This window comes from Chiloscyllium punctatum, chromosome 9, assembly GCF_047496795.1.
Source record: "Chiloscyllium punctatum isolate Juve2018m chromosome 9, sChiPun1.3, whole genome shotgun sequence".
NCBI lineage: Eukaryota > Metazoa > Chordata > Chondrichthyes > Orectolobiformes > Hemiscylliidae > Chiloscyllium > Chiloscyllium punctatum.
In genome coordinates this window covers 126,023,544-126,050,258 of record NC_092747.1, presented here as the reverse complement: position 1 = coordinate 126,050,258, position 26,715 = coordinate 126,023,544, and the positions used below count along the sequence as shown (strand labels likewise).

General features: G+C 40.3%; 1 protein-coding gene across 2 annotated transcripts; it reads left to right on the top strand.

The window, feature by feature from the left end:
• The first annotated feature begins 1,728 nt into the window (after window positions 1–1,728).
• On the top strand, window positions 1,729–25,143 carry LOC140481660 (putative methyltransferase-like protein 21E). 2 transcript variants are annotated; one of them, XM_072578205.1, is made up of 5 exons: window positions 1,729–1,880; window positions 4,560–4,610; window positions 9,414–9,571; window positions 10,357–10,474; window positions 23,650–25,143. In XM_072578205.1, the coding sequence occupies exons 2-5, from the start codon at window positions 4,577–4,579 to the stop codon at window positions 24,060–24,062; spliced, it is 723 nt and encodes a 240-aa protein (XP_072434306.1). In that variant the 5' UTR covers window positions 1,729–1,880; window positions 4,560–4,576; the 3' UTR covers window positions 24,063–25,143. The 2 variants fall into 2 exon arrangements, with proteins under 2 accessions (XP_072434306.1, XP_072434307.1); XM_072578206.1 differs by lacking the exon at window positions 1,729–1,880 and adding an exon at window positions 1,889–2,660.
• Window positions 25,144–26,715: the final 1,572 nt, after the last annotated feature.

Here is a 26,715-nt window from a genome sequence, read left to right as displayed (position 1 = left end):
GATTGAAGCAGTTCTTGGAGACTAAAAGGTAGCAATGAAAGAACATCTAACAGGTTTGAGGTTCTTACAACTTCTGTAAATGAGAGAACACACTACAGGATGATGAATAAACGGTCCACAGCACCATAATTCAGAAAGCCCTTCAAATGGAACAAATAAAATGTTGTGCATTAATAGCAGCGATCAGTTTAGTTTGGGAGGTAGTTCAGCTGTCTGCAACCAAAGGCTGACTTGCCTGAGGAAGAGCTTATGCTCAGAACGTCGATTCTTCTGCTCCTCGGATGCTGCCTGACCTGCTGTGCTTTTCCAGCACCACACTCTCGGCTCTGATCTCCAGCATCTGCAGTCCTCACTGTCTCCTGCTTGGGTTAAGACATCTGCGCAGGCTGGAGCGGAATTTGGGATGAGAGGGGAAGAATCCAGTTATTGAGGTCCACATCGGCAGCAATGATGTGGGTAGGAGTAAGAGAGCTGCTCTGCTCACTGTGTTTGGAGGAGTGAGAGGATCAATGAAAGAAGCAGACTAGGTGGAGTTTCCAGGGAAAGAGAATGCAGTGGGCATGCATGAGCAGTCTCTGTAGCATTCACCATTGATCTGGTTGAAAACCATCAAAGTACTGTCTGTTGCCAGAGAAATGCCTGAGAGTAACGTTTCAAGGTTCTGCTACAAAACTAAGCTTTTCATTGTAATCCTCTGATAATAAAGCCAAGGTCCCCTTGTGTATCTTTTGACAGTCTTTAACTTACCAATTCTCCCTCCTTGCCCTGAAATACTCCACTTAGCGTGACATCAATATTCAGAAAAACAATCATGATTTGGAGATGCAGGCGTTGGACTGGGATGTACAAAGTTAAAAATCACACAACACCAGATTATAGTCCAACAGGTTTATTTGGAAGCACTAGCTTTCGGAGCGCTGCTCCTTCATCTGGTGGGTGTGGAGGACACAATTGTAAGGTACAGAATTTATAGCAAAAGTTTACAGTGTGGTGTAACTGAAATTATACAGTGAAAATTACCTTGATTTTTTGTTGAGTCTTTCATCTGTTCGAATGACCATGATACTTACACATGAAAGAAGTGAAACTATCATGGTATTCGAACAGATGAAAGACTCAATAGATAGTCAAGGGAATTTTCACTGTATAATTTCAGTGACATCACACTGTAAATGTTTGCTATAAATTCTGTGCCTTACAATTGTGTCCTCCACAACCACCTGATGAAGGAGCGACGCTCCAAAAACTAGTGCTTCCAAATAAACCTGATGGACTATAACCTGGTGTTGTGCTGTTTTTAACAGAAAAACAATGGAATCCTCCCTGTCTTCTTGAACTGTCTTGTTACCCTCCAAGACTTGTGTCTGCAATCCTCTGGTCCCTGTTTCTGTATCCCTTTAAAACTATATTATTTTGTTTGTGTTATCTCATGCTACATGATTATTTGTTATTTTTATTATTGAAAATTCTTCAAAAAGCATGTTTCCAATCTTCGGACGTGCAATGAAAAATGATAATTTCTGATTTTAAAGATAAAAATATTGTCAAATATTGTAGCAGAAGTTTCGTTTGATGAATCCAATGAATTGATTTCAATGTTCTTGGTTAAAGAGAGACATGCTTATCAGAAATGAAATCTGATCTATCTAAGAGCTACTGCTGCCTTATTTAGTGTCGATATTACATGACATTGGAATATGTGACCTTGTCAACCTGCAGCTGTTGCAAGCTGTTTTCTGGTTCACTAAAGTCGTTGGCAAATATTGAAACTTTGAATTAAGGTTGCAGTCTTTTGGGTTTGTTGAGTTATGTGAGGGAAAATCTGGAAGACACATCTTTAGGACATTTGTACTGCAAGAACGGAGGAGCCCATGATTTAGGTACGACAATAACTAATGTCAATATCAATAGCATCTAATTGCCGTGTATAGACTGGAGTCATACGTCGAAAAAAATCCACAATCTAAACTCTTAATCAGAGCCCAGCTCTTTTTACATCAGAATGGAAGACAAGTTGCATATCTATCATTTAAATAACTATAATTGATTATGAAAGTCTAATTACTTAGAGAAAAGTGTATTAATAAAGAATATGCTAAATAGAGGGCCTGTTACTCATTATAATAGGGTGAAGTCTGTACTAAATACACAGGCCGACTGCAGAACTTAGAAAGGTGCTTTAATTCAACTAGAAACTGGCACAGCAGAATTTCAAATTTCAATTTCCCTTTGCATGTGAAGGCATTAGAGAGAGCGGGAAAGGATTTATGTGAATTATTCCAGCGACAGTGGTCTTCAGTTTATGGGATTGATTGAAAAACTTGGGCTGTTATCCTTAGACAAGAGAATGTTGCGAGAAGATTTGAATGAATTGTTGAAAATCAGACAGGGAGAAACTGATGGAAGGATTGAGAACCAGAAGGCATTGATTTAAAATGATAGGACAGACTAATGGAGGAGACAAGAAGAGAAACCTTGGCACACAGCGAGTGGTCAGGCTTTGGAAGAGAAAACAGATCTATAGAGAAAAGGCAATGAGGTGGCACAGTGCGGATTGCCGTTATAAAGAGCTGGCACACAGCCTGTGGCCTACATGGGCTCCTTCAGGACAACAACCTGATGATTCTATACAAATGGATTAAGTTCTGGGTGTGTCACAGGTCAGTGAATTTAGTACTTTATTCATACTTAGCAAATCTTTCAGCTGGCAAGTAATCACAGATGTGGTAAAAGTGGACTTCTGAACCAGTGAGTGGTTATGATCTGGAATGCACTGCACTAGAGTATGTTAGAGCACACGATTGTAGGTTTTAAATGAGAATGAATCATTATCTGGCACGGAAACATTTATGGGGATATGGAATTGGATGAATTGCTGTTATATAGTCACAACAAAAAGCATCTTTCTGTGCTGTAACCATCCTACGTTTCAATGTAAGAAACAGCAGGAATGCTCCTCTGGGTCACAGAAAGAAATCTCTGTCTTTGTTATCAAGTCTCCTAGCCGTGCCTCAACAATAATGCCGGGACATTAAATGTCTTCAAGGCAGAGATTGATAAATTCTTGATCTCGCAAAGAATTAAGGGATACGGGGAGAGTGCGGGTAAGTGGAGTTGAAGTGCCCATCAGCTATGATTAAATGGAGGAGTGGACTCGATGGGCCGAATGGCCTTACTTCCACTCCAATATCTTATGGTCTTATGGTCTAATACCTCTTCCACATCCCTTCACAATTTCACTAAAAGTTGGACACTATCTGGTTTGCGATGCAGTCATGCCAATATCAGCTAAGGTTACCTTGAAGGACTCTCCCTCAACCTCTCCCCTCACCAGAGGCATGGTGACCCTCAGGTTAAACCACCACCAGTTCTCTCTCTCTCTCTGTAATAAGAGAGCAGCCCTATTGTCTTCTGGAACTATGGCGACTTTACCTTTACTGGGATATCCCAGGGTCAACCAGCACCCTCTGCCATTAACGCCAACTTTAGAAGGTGATGTTTCACTTAGCTGAGCTCTGTCAGTCAGCATCTGATTGATACCCAATGCGTAAAAACAATGGCTATCTCAACATTTGTCATAATTTTCATCAGAAAATCCAGCCTATTAGTTTGCCTCTCCAAAGTCTTCGACCATAAAACTATTAAATGTAGGAGCAGGAGCAAGCTATTCAGGCTATTGAGTCTATTCTGCTATTCAATGGGACCGTGGCTGATCTGACAACCCTCAGTTTCACTATCCTGCCTTTTCCCAATAACCCTTGATTCTCTAACATTTGGGGCAACAGGGCATCTGAGACCTTAATAAAGAACAGAACGATAAAGATGCCTTCCTCACCAATGAATCCAAAGAATTGAGAAGTAAACAGATGAAAGACTGAGAAGGACAGTTGAATGAAAGTGGGTGAATCCAATGTCAAACCAGATCCAGAATTAAATGTAGAGCAAGGAGAAGAAAGATTAGATTGAGAGAGAGAAAAAGGAGGTAAAACCAAAAGTAAGAAAAATACAGAGAAGTGAGAGTTTGACATTTTTAAATCTCCTAAACTAAATCACCACCTTAAAGACAGGCAGACGCTAACAATTGGTAAAAAGATATCTGCCCTGTTAAATACTGGACTTAATGTTGGAGAGTGTCATGGGGAATTAATCGGAAAGTGTTACCATTTCACAAAAGTCATGGAAAGAGGTCAAGCACACATCTTGTTTTTACAAAGCTCAGGATTGAAATGTGTCAAAATTGGTCAGCAACTTGTAACAATCATAATTCACCTGCCATCTCGCTTCATGGAGTATTTCTCCATCAATATGGGTTGCTGGCCAATTTCTACAGGAACAATGACAAGTGTTCTTTAAATACAATTTGTTTTTTGGTAAAATCTGGTCTAACATTTTATCAAAAAAAACATATTACAGGTTTATTCTGGTGTAAAGCTGACATCAATTGAGGAAGTTACATGATTATACATTCAAAAACAACATATTTAAACATGCTTTGTCATTTACTACAGTTTTGTGTGTAAAGCTTTAAATCCAGGTATTGCTTGTTTTTGTTTATGCAGAGATTAATAACGTGACAATGAGCAATTCAGTGAAGACCAGCATTAATAAAGGTATGATAAATTATTATATTAATAAGAGCAGAGTTTAAAGTGAAAGATCATATGTAGGAGGCACTGGTATTTATCCACAATGATGACAAGCTTTGGATTAAAGATGTCAGCACAAAATATCTGGAGATATAAACAGGCTTGTTAATCCACTCAAATACTTTAACACCAAATCTGCAGCTCAGTATTTAACTTTACTGTTCATTTGATTTTTAACAGGTGTCTAATTTTATATTTATTTATAAGAAAATAAATTGTGAAAAATCATTTTACTGTCATCATATGCATAAAAAACATTGCATCTACAATGGCATGATTATGGCTTTTTTGCTCAGTACCTCCACAACCATTGTTATGACTTTTCTTGCAGAATAAGAGATCACTTTTAAGTTTACAAACTGAACCAATGGGTGCTAAGACGTTTAGCAAAATGCAGATTGCATTAGTGTTAATAAAAAGAGCCTTGAAATAAAATGCTTACGGAAAGACAATGGAGTCAAGAGTGTGGTGCGGGAAAAACACAGCAGGTCAGGCAGTTTCCGAGGAGCAGGAGAATCGACATTTTGGGCAAGAACCCTTCATCAGGAATGAGGCTTATACCTGACACGTCGATTCTCCTGCTCCTCGGATACTGCCTGACCTTCTGTGCTTTTCCAGCACTACACTCTCAACTCTGATCTCTGGCATCTGCAGTCCTCACTTTCCACTTGGAAAGACAATGGATCCCAATATAGATTTCAGGAAACATTTAGCATCTTTATGGTTTTTAAAAAGTTTATTTCAGTAACTATATACTTTAATTAATGTGAAACAAATGATAGATCAAGTAATTGGAAATGTTTTGAATCACTGAGATGGGGTTATTTTGGCATCTTTCATTGACAGGTGCACCAGACTAACCACTCGAGACTGACAGAATGTTTTTCAAAGTTTGGAATAATTTCTCACTGTTGTTGTCTTGTCACTTTTCACATTGATTCATGATCTCTGCTTCTTCATTTCGATTTGCTGGTGTCTTACATTGAACCAATAAGCACAGCATGACAAGAAGGACCAGAGTAATGGGATCAATAAAGCAAGACCAAAATAAGGAGCATTTACTAAAACAAGCTGCAAGTGCATGAAGTGTACTCTATAATGAGGACTTGCGGTCTTCATATGGCATTAAAAAGAAAGAAATGTAGCACCTTTCACCACCTAAGGACATCCCAAAATGTTTTATAGCCAGTGAAGTACTTTCTGTGTGTAGTGACGTTTGCGACGTAGGGAATACAGCAGCTAATCTCCACCCGGCAAGATCCCACTAATCCAATCAAATAACAACCAGGGAATCTGTTCTAACAATGTTTGTTGAGGGATAAATATTGACCATGGCAGCAGAGAATTCCATCTCTCGTTTTTAAAATAGTGCATTGGGATCTGTTGTAATCATTTGTTGAGTGGACTCTGTGTCAGATCTCATTGGAAAGAAACCACATTGACATTGTCGCTGGGGTTTTGGTGTTCAAGTCAATAGAGTGGGTTATGAACTCAATCTTGTGTCTCTAAGCTGAGAGCAGAATCATTAAGCCCCATCCAGTAAAATTGTTAACTTTATACATGTGTGTTGTAGCTCTGGGATTGTTCATAAGGAGTCACAGTATGGTTTTTGTAACAATGACGACATTATTACATCCTGGTCAATATTTCACTATTTTATTATTTGGCCGTGTGGATTTTTCTTAAAGCAGTGTATGGAAATTATAGTTTATGAATGTCCATTAAAGCATAAATTAGTGGCCATTTCATTTTCCATGGATTGACAGCATCACGGCCAAGGTCAGCATTTGTAGTTTAACCCCATATTCCCTCGACAAATTGGGGGGGGGGGGGGGGGTTCACATTTCTTGCATCAGTCCATATGGTGTCGATAAGAGGCAGATAGATTGAGGGGGTGGGCAAAGATCTGGCAAACAGAACATATATGCAGTAAATAGGAAATTGTCCTTCGTGATAGGAAGAATAAAAAAGGAAGCATATTATCTAGGTAGGGAGGGATTAAAGAGCTCTGAGATTTGGAGGGAAGTGGGTGTCTTGATGCATGAATCAGAGAGAGTTATTATCTAGCGCTGTGAGGCAGCAGTGCTAACCACTGAGCCACCGTGCCGCCCACAGAGCACTGAGCAGTGACAGAATTGGACAATCAGCATGGACTCAAGAAAAGGAAATCCTGTTTTACAGGTCTACAAGTTTTAAGGATGTAACTAATAGAGTGATAAGTTGTATTCAGTGAATGTGATTCACTGCAACTTTCAGAAGTCTTTTGATAAGGTCACAAGATATTGGAATTGGGGGGAGGGGAAGGAGATGAGTGAGTGTACTGGCATGGATAGAGAACTAGTTGGCACACAGGAAACCAAATCTTTTACTGAGTGGCATGCCGTGAATGGGGTGCTGTAGGAATCAGTGCTACAACCTTGTCTGTTCATAATATATTAGTAAGGGGATCAAGGCTTGTGGAGAGAAGCCAGGAGAACGGTGTTGAGAAACGCATTGGCCATGATCAAATGGTAGAGCTGACTCAGTGGGCTGAATAGCCTAATTCTACACCTATATCTATGGTCATATAATTAATAAATTTATTTAGATGGGATGGGGAAGGTGGATTGGCTATGCTATATTGCCTGTGGTGTCCAGGGATGTGCACGCTAGGTGGATTAGCCATGGGATATGTAGGGTTACAGGCATAGGGTAGGGGGGTGGGGGTATAGGTGGGCTGCTCTTCAGAGAGTCAGTATGGACTCTCAGTATGGGCCAAATGGCCTACTTCCACACTGTAGGGATTCTATGATGGGTATCGGGTCAGCATGGATGGGTTGGACCGAAGGGTCTGTTTCCATAGTGTACATCCCTATGATTCTATGAGGTAGGGTGAGTAATTGGAAAGGCTAAAAGAAAGTTATCATTTGTTTTATGGGAAAAGGTTGGTCAGGCTGGGTTGGTATTTGCTGGTGTTTAGAAAAGTAAGAGATGACTTCATTAAAACGCAGAGGGACCCGGACAGGGTTAGGGTTAGGGTTAGGGTTAGGGTTAGGGTCAGGTTTGGGTGAGGGTTAGGGTAAGGGTTAGCGTTAGGGTTAGGGTCAGGGTCAGGCTCAGGCTCAGGCTCAGGGTTAGGGTTAGGGTGAGGGGTAAAGTTAAGATTAAGATTAGGGTCAGGGTTAAGTTTAGTGTTAGGGTTAGGGTCAGGATCAGGGTTAGGGTTAATCTTATGGTTAAGGTTAGGGTTAGGATCAGGATTAGGGTTATGTTCAGGGTTAGCATTAGGGTCAGGGTTAGAATTAGTGTCACGATTAGGGTTAGGGTTAGTGTTAAGCTTAGGGTTAAGGTTAGGATTTGAATCAGGGTTAGGGTTAGGGTTAGGATTAGGGTTGGGGTGTGGAGAGGTTAGTGTTAGTGTTAGGATTAGGGTTAGGGTTCGGGCATGGAGATGTTAGGGTTAGGGTTAGCGTATGGAGAGGTGTCTCTTCTTATGGAAGGACCAGAAGTCAATGTTTGAAAATAAGAGGTCACCCATTTAAAGCAGACAGGGGGTAATCTATTTTTCTTACAATGGCTAGTGAGTGTTTTGAACTCTCTTCCTGAAAGGGTTGCAAAGGGAGAGTCTTGGAATATTTCTAAGGCAGAGATGATTACTGCTTGTGAAGAAAGGATTATCAGGGAGAGGGGAATATGGATCTGAGGATCCCGTCAGATCAGCTGGGATCTTATTAAATGGCTGTGCAGGTTTGAGTGCTTGAATAATGTATTTCTGCTCTGGGTTCCTCTGTTTGTAATGCACTGGCTGAGATTTAAATTTTTCTTTTGACTCTGTTTTAAATTAGTTTCCCTTATCAATTTCAAAGCTGATCGCGTACAGCAGGCTGGCGTATGAAACATTTGAGATTTGCGGAAGGGGGATGGAGAAAAGGATCTTGTACCCCACAGAATCCATGGGGCATGATCCCATCACCTCACCAGGCTTGTACCAGTATTGATCCTCTGGAGTTTGTGAGTCTGGGTCTGTGAGAGGATTCCTAATTTGCTTATGATCAGACACTCAGCCTCAATTATAGACAGCTTGCTGTTGCTGATCTAACCATGAAGATTGAAAATCCAGTAGTTGGTCATTGTTGATGCAGCAGGGCAATGTGGTGTCCACACCTTCCCTCAGATCTCCCCATTCCGTTTACACTCAGTCCCCATGTAATGGGAGCCTGGGTCTTCAAGAGAAATCAGATTGAGAAACGTAACTGTGGGATTGTTGGTAGGGGGTGAGCAGCTCCTAACACTCCCAGGCGTCCTGAAGGAGAACCTCCATGGAGACATAACTGACCCGTAAGCTGCTTCCTGTTTCTCTTCAGAGATGTTGAGAGATGGGGCAGGGCACTTAATAGTGATGGGAATCCAAATGAGGATGAAGTTGCTGATGAAAGGGGGAATGAGGAAGGTCCAAGAGGATGAAGTTCCAGATGAAAGGGAGAATGACAGAGGACAAGTCTGGAAGGCTTCCAGAGAAATGGAGACTGCAAATCACTGCAGGTAGGAGACACACCCATCACAAGTCTTTACAATCTGCATTGTCACTGCACGTGTTACAGCTACTGACACTGCTCATCCCCTCACCTCGGCAATCTGCCTCGCTCATTAAATTCTGCTCTAACTCTTTTCAGCCACATTTAAACTCCTAGTGGTTTGTTCACGTGTCAGGTCAGTGAATAAGTAGCATCAATTACATCCATAAAATGGCCATTGAACCCGTCTTTATACTATTTTGATCTTCTTCAGAAAAAGCTGAAGATGAAGATATATCATCGGAAATTATGAAAAGGCGATGGGTGCCAAGTATCTTTAAAAGCACCTCTTGGGAATGCTTTCAATTTGCAGGACATGAGATCAAAATCACAGAAACTACTGATTGCTATGGTGCATATGTATGGCCTTCGGTAAGCATTGTAATCAGTTTTAATGTAACTTTAGCTGAAATTAGTGGATAATTGTTTAATCTGTTTGATGTCATACTTCTTTCTAATATTTTAATTGAATTAAAATCTTTCATAAAAGCGTGAATTCAAGAATGGTATATGAAAAAATTAAGTATTTCATGAGGAAGGATTTGTAGGCCTCAGAGGGAGTATAATGTTGGTTTTCAAAATTGATGCCTGAACCTCAGACGTTACGTTATGAAAATAGGTCACACAAATTTGGCCAGTTTTCTCTAGAATTTAGACGGTTAAGGTGTGATCTGTTTGAAGTCTTCAAGATATTAACAGGAAAAGGCAGGGTAGATAAAGATAAACTATTCCCACTGGTTGAAGATTCTAGAACTCGGAGCATAGTCTGAGAATTCGGGCCAAACTTTTCAGGAGAGATGTTAGGAAGCACTTCCACACACGAAGGGTGGGAGAGATTTGGAACTCCCTTCCACAGATGGCATTGGATACTGGATCAGTTGTTCATTTTAAATCTGCGATAGATAATATTTTTGTAAAACAAAGGTATTAAGGGGTACGGGATGATGGAGTTGGGCAATAGATCAGCCATGGACTCAGCAAATGGTGGAATAGACTCAAAGTGGCCTATTTCTGTCCCAGTGCTCCTGTGTAGGAAGGTCAACAAATGTTCTTTGTGAAGTGTTGAATATGAAATAATGTTACCCCTGGCAACCACACAATAAAATGTTGAGCTGTGTAAAAGAAATTAACTCAAATTTCCATTGTGCATTACACAGGCCCTGGTATTGTGCTATTACCTGGAACACAGTCAGAATGAGAATAATCTTATTGATAAAAATGTAATTGAAATTGGAGCAGGAACAGGATTGGTATCAATTGTTGCTGGTTTACTTGGTAAGTAAAAACTATCTTTAAAAATCCATCTTAAATGCATATTGTAATCTTTGTGAAAGACAGTTTCAGACAAATTTCCATCAGGAAGATGGAACTGAGCAAGAAACAAAAACAGTTTAGGAAGGGAGATTAAATGATTGCTTCAAGAGGTAAGTAGTAAGGAGTAGAAAAATAAAATGTTTTCAGCAACAAGTTTTTCTCATTTACTGACTGTATTTATCGTGCATTCCAGGTCTGTAACAGGGGAGTTCCTTATTCCAACAACTAGCCCTTAATTTAGTCCCTGAAACAATAGCCTTGGGTCAATGGATTGCCTTAATGTGAAGTCATCATGACCATACCCAGGTAGCACAAAACTCCGTTGTATGAAAAGCTTACACATACACATTAGCTGCACATTTATAAAAGTTGCCGGTTACTATGGTAGTTTTGGGATAGCAGTGTGTGAAGTGAGTGGAGCTCTGTACCCTGTGTAAATTCAGCCAACGATGCTGATCTGAGTACAGTCATTCTGGTTACTGACAAGGCAAAGGTTCACAGTTATCAATGTCAACAAAGAAATGCAGCTGACTGGGTGAGCCTGGGCAAATGCTGAGGTGAGTAGAGTTGGGGGTTGTGGTCATTTTCACAATCACAGTGAGTGTGCAGTTGTCAGATTGAGCGGAGAGTTACCCTTTCTACAGGAGGTTCCCATTGTCTGTCACCAGCTGAGACAATAACCTCAGCTAACAGCGGAGTGTTATGGACCAGTCCAGACCCACGCCCTAAACTTTAGTAAGGAGATACCCTGGACCCTAATGTTTATGTTTAATTAAAACTTTAGGCAAACATTAGGCAAACATTAGGCACTGTGTTCCAGATGTGATTCGATTGATCCACCACTGGGCTTTCAGCAAAACACACTTTACTCTTACAACACAGTTAACATTCAAAAGTAAATATTGACGTAACTTTACCTTATTGAAAAATTGAACACAATCATGAATTATTTAACCACCGATCATCAAGTGTTCCAATATAGACAGCATCCCGTAAACAACCCCTTTGGAAAAATTGTTCCGCACAATTCCGTGGTTTGGAAGGGCAGGGTGGAGTTTACCGAGAAGCTGTGCATCTTGATGGTTGGCTGACAACATGACTCGAAAGTAGTGAGTTTGCTGTCTTACATATAGGAACACTTACAGAAGCCTGTTACAGATGCTTTTCGTCCAACCAAGCTAGAGACATTGAAGTGTAGCAATGAGGCAGAGAACGACATAACTGACATTGTTATTGACTCGGCCAGACCACTCAAAACATTCTTAAGCAGGCAGCCCAGACCGTAACTTTGCAATTTGTTTCGATAAGTTAACAGTGAGAATTACCCAGAGTAAGCTAGTGAGGTTGATTAGAACAGACAAAAATGTATTCACAATGAAACTCAAAGAACAGAACAAAGAATACCTACAGAACTCAGTCTAACTAAACTAGACTTAATTATACTGTTCCAAATATACCCAACAGTCCCAATAAGCAAATACCCTTAAAAAAACAGTATAAATGGAACAGATGCTTACAGCTTGAATTTAGAAGGGCAGAAAGAGAGAGAGGGAGAGCCTGTTTTGACACAGCTCGCTGTTGAACTCCCGACTAGTTGTGGACTGAACTGCTCAGCTAGAGAGCTGACCGCTCCCCTTTCATTCTACAGGTCACTTCTAAAACATGACCACTTTGGCCTGAAGTCTCATCTGTTTACATACAAACAGAACAGCCTCCCACTCTCTGTACCAAACCAGCCTGATCAGACCCTGGCCTGGTTTATGACCCCTCTGAAAAAAAATCAGGAACGCAGTATCTTTGAGAAAAGGAACAGCTTTTAGATAAAAGGGATCAACTTTTAAAAAAAGAACCATCAATACCAAATGATGACTGCATTTTTAAAACCCTTCAAAAACCCGGTTAGTAGTCTAAACACACATATACACTATACTAACTATACACATGCAAACATGCACAACTACATGCAAATTCAGGCTGTGGTACACCCGCAACCAAACTCCTCCATATCTTATTCAAGTCTTGATAATGCATCGGCAATCACACTCTTGCGATCTGCCACAGGTACAATTGTCAAACTGAATAGGTGCAACAGCAAGCTCCATCTAAACAATCTGGCATTTTTGTCCTTCAATTTTCCCACAAATGCCAATGATTTATGATCAGTGTAAATGATTGTCTCAGATGTATTGCTGGTAATATAAACACTGAAATATTGTAATGCCAACACAAAGCTTAAAGTCTCGTTCTCCATTAAATATTTCTGTTGATGGATGTTCCACTTCCTGGAAAAATACCCAATGGGTCTTTTGATCCCTCATCATCCTCCTGCAGGAGCACCGCACCGACACCCACATCACTGGCGTCGATAGCCACCTTGAAAAGCTTTGTGTAATCCGATGTGGCTAATACCGGGGCAGTGGTTAACACAGTTTTTAGGCTGTTAAATGCCTTTTGACAGTCCGCTGTCCACTCAAACTTCTTGCCATTTTTTACCAACTCAGTGAGCAGAGCAGCCACACTGCTAAAGTTCGGCACAAACTTTCGGTAAAATCCACTCAACTCCAGGAACTGTTGTACTGCTTTTTTTAATTGGCGGTGTGGGAAATTCCCCAATTACTTTCGTTTTCACATCATGGGGCCATTTGGCCCAGGAAGGTGACTTGGGCTTTAGCAAATTCATTTTTAGCTGTGTCTATCACCAAGCCTGCCTTCCGATGTTGATCAAACAAGTTCAGTAAGTGCTGTAAATGTTCCTTCCATGAGTGACTAAAAATCACCAGGTCATCAATATACACCATACAGTTGGGTAATCTAGCAATGACCATATTAGTCAGTCTCTGAAATGTGGCTGGAGCGTAATTCATACCAAATGGCATGACTTTAAACTGATATAGTCCATTGAGTGTTATGAAAGCTGAAATTGCCTTTGCTCTCTCTGACAGAGGTACTTGCCAGCAGCCTCTGAGCATGTCCAACTTAGAAATGTAAGTTGCTTGTCCCACTTTTTCAACACAGTCCTCTAACCATGGAATTGGAACTGCATCGGTCTTCGTAACGGCGTTGACTTTGCAATAGTCCACACATAACCGTTGGGTACCATCTGGCACCATGACTATGGCTGAGCTCCAGTCACTGTAACAAACCTTGATAATGCCATCTTGGAGCATGCGTTCTGTCTCCTTCTGAACCTGTGCCAACTTTAGAGGGTTATGCCTATAAGGATGTTGCTTAATCGGAATAGAATCTCCTATCTCTACACCATGCACAATTAGATTAGTACTTCACAGTTTATTTCCTCATATCTTCCTATGTGATAGTAATAACTCTTTTAGGTCATTTCGATTTTCTTGTGGGAGGTAACTCAATAATTTATCCCAATTTTTGACAACTTCCTCATTGTTCAATCTGATTTGAGGAATGTCCAATTCAGAATCCTCTGAATGTGGTCCTTCCTTCTGTGCTGTAATCATTAACACCTTCCCCTCTTGCTTTCCTTCCCGATCAAAATACTTTTTGATCATATTCACATGACACACTTTGTGAGATTTCTTCCTGTCTGGAGTCCTTATCAAGTCGTTCACCTCACTCAATTTCCTCTCAATTTGATAAAATCCACTTAACCCTTGGAAGTAACACCAATACCTGATCCCCAATTGCAAAATTGTGAATTTGTGATTTCTTGCCTGCTTCTTGTTTCAATGTATACTGTGATGCTTTTAAATGCTGTTTAGCCAACTCTCCAGCTCTATTTAATCGTTCTCTAAAATGTGACACATCGTCCAAATGGGTGGTCTCTGAATTCTGACTTATTAATTTCTCCTTAATCAGTTTTAACGGTCCTTTTACTTCATGTCCAAAAATTAATTCAAACGAATTGAATTTGTTTGATTCATTCAGAGCATTTCTGTTTGCAAAAAGTACACATGGAACTCCCTTATTTCAAGCATCTGGATAATCCTGACCATAAGCCTCAACATGGTCTTTAGAGTTTGATGCCATCTCTCTAGCGCTCTCTGTGATTCTGGATGGTACACAGTAGATTTGAATTGCTTTATTCCCAAGTTACCCATAACCTCCTTGAATAGTTTGGATGCGAAGTTTGATCCTCGATCTGATTGGATCTCTATTGGCAGTCCGTATCTCATTAAAAAAATTAAGTAATCCTGCTACAACCCTTTTAGCTGAGATGCTATACAATGGGATTACCTCTGGAAATCTGGTTGAAACATCCATTATTGTTAATAAATACTTATTCCCACATTTTGTTTGAGGTAGGTGACCTACACAATCAATCAAGACTCTTTTCAAAGATTCCTCAAATGCTAGAATAGGTATTAAAGGTACAGTTTTATTACTGCCTGTGGTTTTCCGATTAGCTGCTAGGTCATGCACTATTCACAGCACCTCCTTTCTATACCCTACTGGCAAAACAATTTGATGAATCTCTGCCCATTTTTCATCTGCTTGACTGTGTGATGGTCTCCACTTCCTCATTAAGATATCATTTGTTAAGTAATCACACCCAGGAAGGCATTCACACTCCTTCTCTGTATATGCCTGTTTATATTACTGTGTTAAATTCTCATCTTTCTGCTGTAACTCAATCACAATTATCTGATTGAAATGGTTTCTGATAAAACTATGTCAGTTTCCTTATCTGTGCCTTTTGATCTGTCCTGCTTCAGTTGTGCCTCTGTGACCTTGTGATCACACAATCATGGAAAATTCCTGGATAAACATTCTCCAGGTCTTCAGTTGCCTGCGTCTCAGCTGGCTTTTCAACTAGAGTAGGCAGCACGCCTACTGGTGAATCAGCTATCTCATTTACAAGGACAAATTGTATTCCTGGAGTTGAGAGTTTGTCCAGAACTCCTACCACACATTCTCCACTCTTCTCTGGACTCTCTAGCCTCACTTTACATAATGGAGCACTTTTTGTCTCACCGTGAATTCCTGTTACCAGTACCTTTTCTGACAATAGTCCCTCAGGAGTGCATATCTCCTCATCCTTCAGCATCACAGACAGCGAGGATCCTGTGTCCCTCAATATTGTAACCTCTTTACCTATTACTCCTGCCCTATGTGAATAAACTTTACCCTTTCATGTATGTTTTTTAAGCAGATTTTTTAATACTACCTCCTTAACCAGTCTCTGAACATCTTGTACACTCTGAGGCAGTTGTCTAACTTCCCTTGTGCTTTTTGTTACTAGTCCAACAAAACTCCCAGGCTTCTCTGGTTTTCCTGCATCTGGTTTTCTCCCAGCCCACAAACACTGTGATTTTGTGTGGCCCACTTGATTACAATGAAAACACCGGAGCTTTTCAACTTCTTTGTCCGCCTCAAGGGTTTCTTTTTTACCGTGTGGTAAGTTCTCCTTATGATCTTCACTAAGATCTACCTTTGTCTTTCCACGTGAGGATTTCTCTTTGCCCCAGTTCCTATCCCTTATGGACTGAAATTGATTCTGGATGCCAAACCGTGTTTTATGGGGCAGCTCATAATCAGCCACTTCAGCTGCTAACCTTATCGTTTTAACTCTGCTCTTCCACATGAGTTTGCACTACTTCCTTGTTAAGGTTACCTTCAGCCTTTATCTCCAGCCATTTAAGCTGACTTTCCTTCTTAATTGTCAGTTTTTGAAGTTTAAAAGCTCTCTCTTTTTTCCTCTCTTCTGCTTTTAACCGTAACTCAAACTGTTTCATTTCTGCTGTTCTTTCCTTATCTCTCACCCCTAATTCAAGCTGCTTCATTTGCAATCGAATTCTTGCCATCTCTATAGATTCTGATGGTTTCTCCAGCAAGTTTAAATGCTGAGCTCCTGCTGTAATGATCTCTCCTTTCCTCACAGAAACACGCAGGTCCAATGCCTGCTGATCTCCTAATTCCTGCAGTTTGATCTTACTAACCTTTTGCAAAACTGCCAAAGTCACCGCATTCACTGCCAGAAAACTTTTGGCGACTGAAAGAGCCATTCCTATCCCAAGCTTTGTCTACCCAACCAAACCAACCCACAAAATAAAGACACTAACATCTACCACTCGCTGTTAAAAATCCCGGATGAGCCCCCAATCTGTTATGGACTAGGCCAGACCACTCAAGACATTCTTAAGCAGGCAACCCAGACCATAACTTTGCAATTTGTTTCAGTAAGTGTACAGTGAAAATTAAGCTAGCTAGGTTGATTACCAGGTTTTAAAACTGACCAGAAATGATTCACAAAATTACACGATGAAACACAAAGAACAGAATAAAGAACTCCTACAGAACTCAGTCTCGCCAAACTAGACGTTATGCTGTTCCGAATATACACAACAGTCCCAATAAGCTACCCCTCCCCCTTTAAAAAACAGTAAAAGTGGAACAAATGCTCACAGGTTGAAGTTAGAAAGGCAGAGACAGTGAGAGAGCCTATCTCCACACAGCTGAACTTCTCATTCTGGACTGAACTGCTCAGCTAGAGAGCTGGCCACGCCCCTTTCATTATACAGGTCACTTCTAAAACATGGCTACTTTGGCCTGAAGTCTCATCCATTTACATATAAACAGACAGGCCTCTCAAAATCCTTTTCATCTGTCCTGGGACTGACTCTGGGGGAAGATAGTCCCTGTACAAACCAGTCATGTTGTATCTAAACAGAGCCAGGACTGAGTTCCTCATGAGGAGATTTCCCAGTGCTGCTGGAGAGAGTTGGAACTAATTGAGCAGGGATGTGGCAACCGGGGAAGGATATTAGAAAGTGACATCAGATAGGTGATGTGCTGGGAGATGCAGATAGCACTGATATAGAGAATAGACTCGTAAGCTAGGAAGTAGAATTGATGAACGTGACGAAGTATACATCAGGGTTATACCACATATATGTTAATGCCCAGAGTATAGTTGGTAAAATTGGAGAGTTCCAGCCACAGGTTGCCTTGTGGGACTACAATATTGTGGCAATAACAGTGAACTGGCTGAGAGATAGTGAGAGCCGGGTGTTAGATATTCCTAGTTACAAGGTGTTTAGAAAGATCAGAAAGGGAATAAAGGGGAGGAGTGATGTTCTTGGTTTTGTGTTTCAGTGCTGAGGAAAGCATAGGCTGGGACTTATTTTGACTGGAGCATAGGAGGTAGAGAGGCGACCTGGTAGAAGTGTATAAAATAATGAGGGGTATCGATAGAGTTAATGGTAGTTGTCTTTTCCCGAGCATGGGGGATTTCAAGACAAAGGGGCCCCATTTTTAAGGTGAGAGGGGCGAGATTTAAAAAAAAACATGAGAGGCACATTTTTACACACAGGGTGATTCACGTGTGGTATGAACTTCCTGAGGAAGTGGGTACAGTTACAATGATTAAAAGACATTTGGATAAGTACATGAATAGGAACTGTTTGGAGGGATAAGGGCCAGGAGCAGGCAGGTGGAACTAGTTTAGTTTGGGATTATGTTCAGCATGGACTGACTGGATTGAAGGATCTGTTTCAGCGCTGTTGAGTCTATAACACAATTGGTTTGGCTAAAGTTGAGGAATAAGAAGGATGTAATGACAATCCTTGGTGTAATCTATAGAGCACCAATTAGGGAGAAGGATATCACAAAACAACTCTCCAAGGAAATTACAGAGAAATGTAAATATCATTGAGGGGGTGGGGGGCTTAAATTGTCTCTAGACGGAATGAATTAATGTAGCACCAGGGCTAGCCTATGTTTAGAAGAATCTCTCAGAGCAGTACATGTTCAGTCCAACAAGACAGGAGGCATTGCTAAACATGGTTCTCAGGAATGAGGTGGGCCAAGATACAGTGAGGGGAACACTTAGGGGACATTGTAATGATTATTGTATCATAACATTTGAGATTGGTTAATCCAGAGCAAGGATAATTAATTGGCAGAAAACAGAGCTCTGCAGGATAGAGTGGAACCAAAGATTGGTGAGAAAAAAAGGAACTGAACATTGGACTCCCTTCAAAGGGGAGACAGTTTGGCTGCATTCAACGTATATTCTCTCAAAAGGGAAATGTATGACAAATAAATCAAAATATGCCTGTATGATGAAGGAAACAGAAATTAAGTTAAAGAAGAGTAAGTATCCTTGTGACAGTGTCACAGAGTAGAGAGGATTGGGAACCAAGCTGAATGCAAAAGGTTCAGAAGAGAGGGAAAGAAAAACAAGAGAAGAAAATAGGGATTATGAAAAAATGTTGGCAGCTAACAAAAAGAAAAATCCCAATTCTGTCTTCTGTCAGCACATCAATCGTGAAAAGCTGATAAAAGGAGATGTAGGGCTGATTAAGGACCAAAAAAAGGGATTTCCACATAGAGATAAGAGGCATGGCCGTGGTATTAAATGAATACTTTTCATCCACCCAGGTCATGGTGATAGAAGAGGAAACACACTCACTAAAAGGGTTTACCTTTTAATAAGGTGGAGGTTTTGGATAAGCTGTTGTTATCTGATGTTGATAACGCACTGGGACCAGATAAGATGCATCCAAGGAAGAACTGAAAGTGGAAATTACAAGTAATTGGCAGTAATCTGTCAATCTTTCCTGCTTTTGGGGATAGTACAGGAGGATTGGAGAATTGCAAACAAAATGCCCTTTTTTAAAATAAGTTGTAAGGATTTGCCCAGAGATTACAGACCAGATGCGGGAGAGGTGGAGAAGGCTGATAACATTGACTTATAGAATCCCTGCAGTGTGGAATCAGGCCATTTGGCCCACTGAATCTATACTGACCACCCTCCCCCCACAAAGAGTATCCCACCCAGACTCAGTCCCTCCACCGTATCTCTTTAACCCTGCATTTCCCATGGCTAACCCACCTAGCCTGCACATCCCTAGACACTATGGGCAATTTAGCCACAGACAAACCAACTAACCTCCACATCTTTGGGTGATAGAGTCATAGAGATGTACAGCATGGAAACAGACTCTTCAGTACAACCCATCCATGCCGACCAGATATCCCAACCCAATCTAGTCCCAACTGCCAGCACCCAGCCCATATCCCTCCAAACCCTTCCTATTCATATACCCATCCAAATGGCTCTTAAATGTTGCAATTGTACCAGCCTCCACCACATCCTCTAGCAGCTCATTCCATACACGTACCACCCTCTGTGTGAAAAGGTTGCCCCGTAGGTCTCTTTTATATCTTTCCCCACTCACCCTAAACCTATGCCCTCTAGTTCTGGACGCCCCCACCCCAGGGAAAAGGCTTTGTCTATTTATCCTATCCATGCCCCTCATAATTTTGTAAACCTCTATAAGGTCACCCCCTCAGCCTCCGACACTCCAGGGAAAACAGCCCCAGCCTGTTCAGCCTTTCCCTATAGCTCAAATCCTCCAACCCTGGCAACATCCTTGTAAATCTTTACTGAACCCTTTCAAGTTTCACAACATCTTTCCAATAGGCAGGAGACCAGAATTGCATGCAATATTCCAACAGTGTAAAAACAATGACTGCAGATGCTGAAAATCAAATACTGGATTAGTGGTGCTGGAAGAGCACAGCAGTTCAGGCAGCATCCAACGAGCAGCGAAATCAACGTTTCGGGCAAAAGCCCTTCATCAGGAATAAAAGGGTTAAGGTATTCCAACAGTGGCCTAACCAATGTCCTGTACAGCCGCAACATGACCTCCCAACTCCTGTATTCAATACTCTGACCAATAAAACAAAGCATACCAAACACTTTCTTCACTATCCTATCTACCTGCGACTCCACTTTCAAGGAGCTATGAACCTGCACTCCAAAGTTTCTTTGTTCAGCAACACTCCCTCGGACCTTACCATTGAGTGTATAAGTCCTGCGAAGATTTGCTTTCCCAAAATGCAGCACCTCGCATCTATCTGAATTAAACTCCATCTGCCACATCTCAGCCCATTGGCTCATCTGGTCAAGATCTTATTGTAATGTGAGGTAACCGTCTTCGCTGTCCACTCCACCTCCAATTTTGGTGTCATCTGCAAACTTACTAACTGTACCTCTTATGCTCACATCCAAATCATTTATATAAATGACAAAAAATAGAGGGCCCAGCACCAATCCTTGTGGCACTCCACTGGTCACTGGCCTCCAGTCTGAAAAACAACCCTCCACCACCACCCTCTGTCTTCTACCTTTCAGCCAGTTCTGTATCCAAATGGCTAGTTCTCCCTGTATTCCGTGAGATCTAACCTTGCTAATCAGTCTCCCATGGGGAATCTTGTTGAACGCCTTACTGAAGTCCATATAGATCACATCCTTAGCTCTGCCCTCATCAATCCTCTTTGTTACTTCCTCAAAAAACTCAATCAAGTTTGTGAGACATGATTTCCCACGCACAAAGCCATGTTGACTATCCCTAATCAGTCCTTGCCTTTCCAAATACATGTACATCCTGTCCCTCAGGATTTCCTCCAACAATGTGCCCACCACCGAGGTCAGGCTCACCGGTCTATAGTTCCCTGGCTTGTCCTTAACGCCCTTCTTAAACAGTGGCACCACGTTTGCCAACCTCCAGTCTTCCGGCACCTCACCTGTGACTATCAATGATACAAATATCTCAGCAAGAGGCCCAGCAATCACTTCCCTAACTTCCCAGGGAAGAGTTCTAGGGTACACCTGATCAGGTCCTGGGGAATTATCCACTTTTATGCGTTTCAAGACAGCCAGCACTTCCTCCTCTGTAATCTGGACATTTCCCTACAGTCTATATCTTCCATATCCTTTTCCACAGTAAATACTGATACAAAATACTCATTTAGTATCTCCCCCATTTTCTGTGGCTCCACACAAAGGCCGCCTTGCTGATCTTTGAGGATCTCTATTCTCTCCCTAGTTGCCCTTTTGTCCTTAATGTATTTGTAAAAACTCTTTGGGTTCTCCTTAAGTCTATTTGCCAAAGCTATCTCATGTTCCCTTTTTGCCCTCCTGATTTCCCTCTTAAGTATACTCCTACTTCCTTTATACTCTTCTAAGGATTCACTTGATCTATCCTGTCTATACCTGACATATGCTTCCTTCGTTTTCTTAACCAAACCCTCAATTTCTTTAGTCATCCAGCATTCCCTATACCTACCAGCCTTCCCTTTCACCCTGACAGGAATATACTTTCTCTGGATTCTTGTTATCTCATTTCTGAAGGCTTCCCATTTTCCAGCCATCCCTTTACCTGCGAACATCTGCCTCCAATCAGCTTTCAAAAGTTCTTGCCTAATAGCGTCAAAATTGGCCTTTCTCCAATTTAGAACTTCAACTTTTAGATCTGGTCTATCCTTTTCCATCATTAATTAAAATATAATAGAATTATGGTCGCTGGCCCCAAAGTGCTCCCCCACTGACACCTCAGTCACCTGTCCTGCCTTATTTCCCAAGAGTAGGTCAAGTTTTGCTCCTTATCTAGTAGGTACATCCACATACTGAACCTTATTATATTCAAGTTTTTATATGAGGGGCAAAGGCCAGCAAAGTTGTGATGAACTATGTAAGACACTGGTCAAACCTCAGCTGGAGTACTGTGTACAGGTCTGAGTGCTAAACTATAGAAATGAGGGAATACATTGAAAAGAGTGCAGGAGAGAATGATTCTGAGGTGACGGGCTTATGAGGATAGATTGGAAAACAAACACAGAGTGTGCTGGAGACACTCAGCAGGTCTGGCTGCATCTGTGGAGAGAGAAACAGTTAATGTTTTGAGTCCAACATGGAACTGGAAGTGAAAATAGAATTTTCAATATGATGAGGGATCAGGCCAGATTGTACAGGGATGACCAGTTCCTACACATAAATGGATTGAAATCTAAAAAGAACCATTTTAAAGTGTTTTGCAAAAGAAGAAAGTGTGAGGGAAGGAAAGTCTTTGCCATGCAGTGAGTATCTAGAGTCAGGTGTGCACTCCTGGGAATGTGGTGGAGTCAGGTCCAACTAAGGTATTTAAAAGGGCATTGATGATCATTTAAATCAAATCAATGTGCAGAGTTACAGAGAAAGTGCTCAGAGAGCTGGTATAGACGTGATGGATAGAATGCCATCCATTTGAAATGTAACAATTCTGTGATTCGGCAACACGGGAGCTGTGTCAGAGGGCTGGAGTGTTGCAAATGCTAAGCTCTTTTCAAAAAAGGGGAAGCTAAATGCAGCAACTACAGGTCAGTCAGTTTAATGATGTTGGTGGTGAAACTTATGTGGACATAATAGAGGCATCACCGTTTCTCAATTGGAAAGATATTGGTTATTAAATAATGACAAGCACAAACTGTCTGGAAAACTTGACTGTTTGCTTTTGATGAAGTATCAGAGGAGGTTAATGAGAGGAGTCCATTGATGGATTACGGAGTATGGATAGCTATAGATTTTGCTTATATGTCACATATTAGACTTGCTAGCAAAATTGTAAGCCGTGAGATTAAACCAGCATTGATCATATGGTATGAAAGTAGCCAAGGGGCAGAAAGCAAAAAGCTGAGAAGATTAAGGGGAGATTTAATGAAGGTGTTCAAAATCATGTAAAACTGATGCTCACTCTGGGTCTTTGGATGATTTGACTGATGGTGGAAGTGACAGTCAGGAGCTCTACCTCATGACATACCTGCCTCTTGAAGAAACTTCTCGGTTACTAGGTTACTCAGAGTTCTAGGTTACTACAAACAACTGTAAAAAGAGGGAAAAAATGCTTAGTATTATTGAAATAGAATCTAGCTAAAAGTTTCAAAGAGTGGATGACCTCAATATTCAAACAGTAAATAACATAAAATGTAATGTGTTATTGAGAATCTGTGTATTGTCAACAGAATATAGGAAACTTTTGCAATGAGATTCTGCCATGTGATTTTATAACTAATGTGTTGGTGTCCTGTTAACACTACACAGTGTTGTACTTTCAACCTGATTGCAAGAAATTTGGAACTTTGGACCACAGAGTCACAAATGTGTACGGTTTTGAACTAAATAAACAGACTCCAAAGGTGTTTGTGCACAATGATCCCATGTTATAGGTACAATTTCCAAACACAGGTTGTATTTAAATATAAATTGTATACCTTGTGGTATAAGATCTTACTGTATGCAAATGTATCTTACTGTATAGTGTCCCTTATATATTTTGTCATATTGCATTTTTTTTGACAATCCTATTTGTCAAATTGCTAAATACACGTTCTTGATTTTTCAGGCTCCCATGTGGTTGCTACCGATCTGCCTCATTTACTGGGAAATCTACAGTTCAATATATCACGAAATACAAAAATGAGAAGTAAATATCAGCCACAAGTCAGAGAACTTAGCTGGGGAGTAGATTTGGAAAATAAATTCCCCAGAAGTGCTTGTCAATTTGATTATATAATGGCTGCCGATGTGGTCTACAGTCACCCATACTTGGATGAACTTCTAATGACATTTGATCACTTATGTCAAGATAATACCATCATTTTGTGGACAATGAGATTTAGACTTGACGAAGATAATGATTTTGTGGAAAAGTTCCAGTGTATATTTGATACTGAAGTTATATATGATCTCCCAAGTTTACAGATAAAGTTGTATAAAGCAAAAAGAAAAGTTTTGCAAACTTGTAAAACAATATAGAGAAAAGCACAGCCATCACAGGAGAACTTGAAAATGTTAATAGTTGTGAAACAATAGCTCTCCTTATCAAGGTGAGTCAGGTTGAATTCCTTGAAAATCAGACGTACAAAATGGTATGAGATGATACACTTCCAACAAAGTTCCTATTGCTCTCCAAGCTTCCAATATTCAACAAGCCATTTCCCAGCTTAGAAGCCTTCAAAGAGAAGGTTTCGCTCACAATAAGCATGTTTAAACAGCAGGCCTAAAATGAAATATATATCTGAACCTGATTTCTGACATTGACAAATATGGTTGTAAGAAGAATCAGTCAGATGATATAACGCCTTCTAAGATCACAATCACAAAAGTGTCTGCATTAATTGCTAATTACTTCGCTAATTACTTAAATTCACTAATTTAAGCATTTTGAGATGCCAAGTAGGAATTGAAAAGCTCTATCCAATTTTTCTGCAGCTTTGCCAAACAGTTTACTTAAAATTTTAGCAGAAACGTTTTCTTGGATTCCAGAAATGCCTCTTTTGTTAGAAGTTCTGTATTATTCATCTCATTTTGATACAAAATATGATTGCTCTCCTGTTTTTGAAAATTACTTTTTTAACAATTGAATACATATGTTGAATACCTAAAACAAGAAACTTTGATTTAGTGTAGTTTCCATTTGTAAACAAATTCCCAACAGTATATTAAAATATTAATTAATTTTGCTAAAAATTACGTTTTGAGGCACATGATAAGGCACTCGGTGGATAAATACATTGACAGTTACTCTGCATATATGACTACTAAACAGTGCAAGAATGAAACAGAAGACAAAAAACATCCTGAATATCTTCATTCAGCATTCTTCAAAGTTGTGGCAGGAGTACAGAAATAATACAATACATGGAATAATATTGATATACAGTACTGTACCAGAAGGACAATAATGCATACCGATCATACAATATTTAAAGAACCTGTTTTCTACATGTAACTGTTATCTGTGGTTTAAAAATATGACAAAAGAATATTTTGTTAAAAATAACATAATGAACTATCGTTTGCTATGATTCTTATCATTTGGTTGTACACTTTATGAAGCCAGTATTTTTGTCTTTTTAACTCGGTGTCATTTGATTCAAAAATGATAAGATTATTAATAATCATGAATCATTTTAAGGAAATTTATCGATTTCTTTTGTAATCATTTGTACTGACAAATTGCATTCTGTGTTGATCAAAGGTATCTGGATGGGTATATGAATAGGAAGGGTTTAGAGGGATACAGGCCAAATATTGGCAAATGGGACTGGGTTAATTTAGGATACCTGGTCAGCATGGCTGAGTTGGACCGATGGGTCCATGTTGTACAGCTCTATGACATCTTTGTTTCACAAATTTTGTCCACGTTACCAATTTACTTTAACTTTCCAACTCTAGCTGCCTATATTTGAAATTCAGAGTGCATCAGAAAAATATCTCTGGTTCCAACCTGTGAAATTTATTCACAATCAAAGCATCTTCAATCAAATCTTCCCTTACAGTCTTCCAGGTTCACCCAAAGCACAATCATTCCTCACAACTCAGTTTTCCCAGTTCTGAGATGAATCTTAAAAAGCTCATTAAACTCTATCCCATATCATAATCCTTTAGATGTGTAGAGACAATAGTCCAATCCCTGACATGAGGGATGTAATGTACTGTAAGGATAAAGTATGGCACTGGGCATCATTAAACCTTGATCCAAAAATGAACAAGGGCCATATTCCAGAGATGAAGTGAAAACAACTGCCCTTGGCACCAAGGTTACATTTGGCTAAGTGTGGCACCAAAGAGTCTCAGCAACATTGTACTCAGTGTGGTTAAAGGAAAAATACTCCGCTGGTTAGAATCATGTCTAGTGCAAATCAGCTTGTTGAGGTTGTTGCAAATCACTCATCTCAGCTCCAGGACATTGTTTCAAGAGTTCCTCAAGGTGGTGTTTATGACCCAACCATTTTCATCAATGATCTTCCCTCCAACACATCATCAGAATTCTGGGTGTCTCCTGCTGATCACAAAGTGCTCAATTTCATTTGCAACTCATCAAAGACCAAACTAAAGTCAGAAAACATAGAAACAAAAACAGAATTTGCCAGTAAAGCTCAGCAATTAGAGTTAACATGTTCGTTCCAGTGACTTGTCTTCAGAACATTAGAAAATACAAGAATATCCACCAGCATCTGTGACGAGATCAGCAGAATTAACACCAAGTATCAAACTAAAAGCTGCAGATACCAGAAATCTGAAACAAAAGTTGCCACTTCCGCAAAAGGGTCACTGGACTCAAAAAGATTAACTCTGTGTCTCCCTCCACAGATGCTGTCAAACCTGCAGAGTTCCTCAAGCAATTTCTGTTTTTGTTTAACATTTCGGGCATGTGGCTTTTCATCAGAGCCTGAGGTGTTAACTCTGAGCATTCCTCCAGAAATAATGTTCAGCTTGCTGGGTATTTTTAATCTCATGTTAGTAAAAACAGGCACATGGGAGATGAAATTCAATGCTCAGAAATGTAAAGTATTTTTGCTGGGACAGTTAGAGGCAATTAGAATGAAATTAAGCAACATCTAAAGGAAGGACGCAGGAACTGAGGTCCCTGTGATATAGATATAGGTACACAAAATCTTCGAAT

Excerpts from the sequence above, each read along its gene's own strand:
- LOC140481660 (XM_072578205.1), top strand. The coding sequence starts at position 4,577 with ATGAGCAATTCAGTGAAGACCAGCATTAATAAAG. Across the intron at positions 9,572-10,356 it reads GTGCATATGTATGGCCTTCG|GCCCTGGTATTGTGCTATTA; the intron begins GTAAGCATTGTA and ends TGCATTACACAG. Across the intron at positions 10,475-23,649 it reads AATTGTTGCTGGTTTACTTG|GCTCCCATGTGGTTGCTACC; the intron begins GTAAGTAAAAAC and ends TTGATTTTTCAG.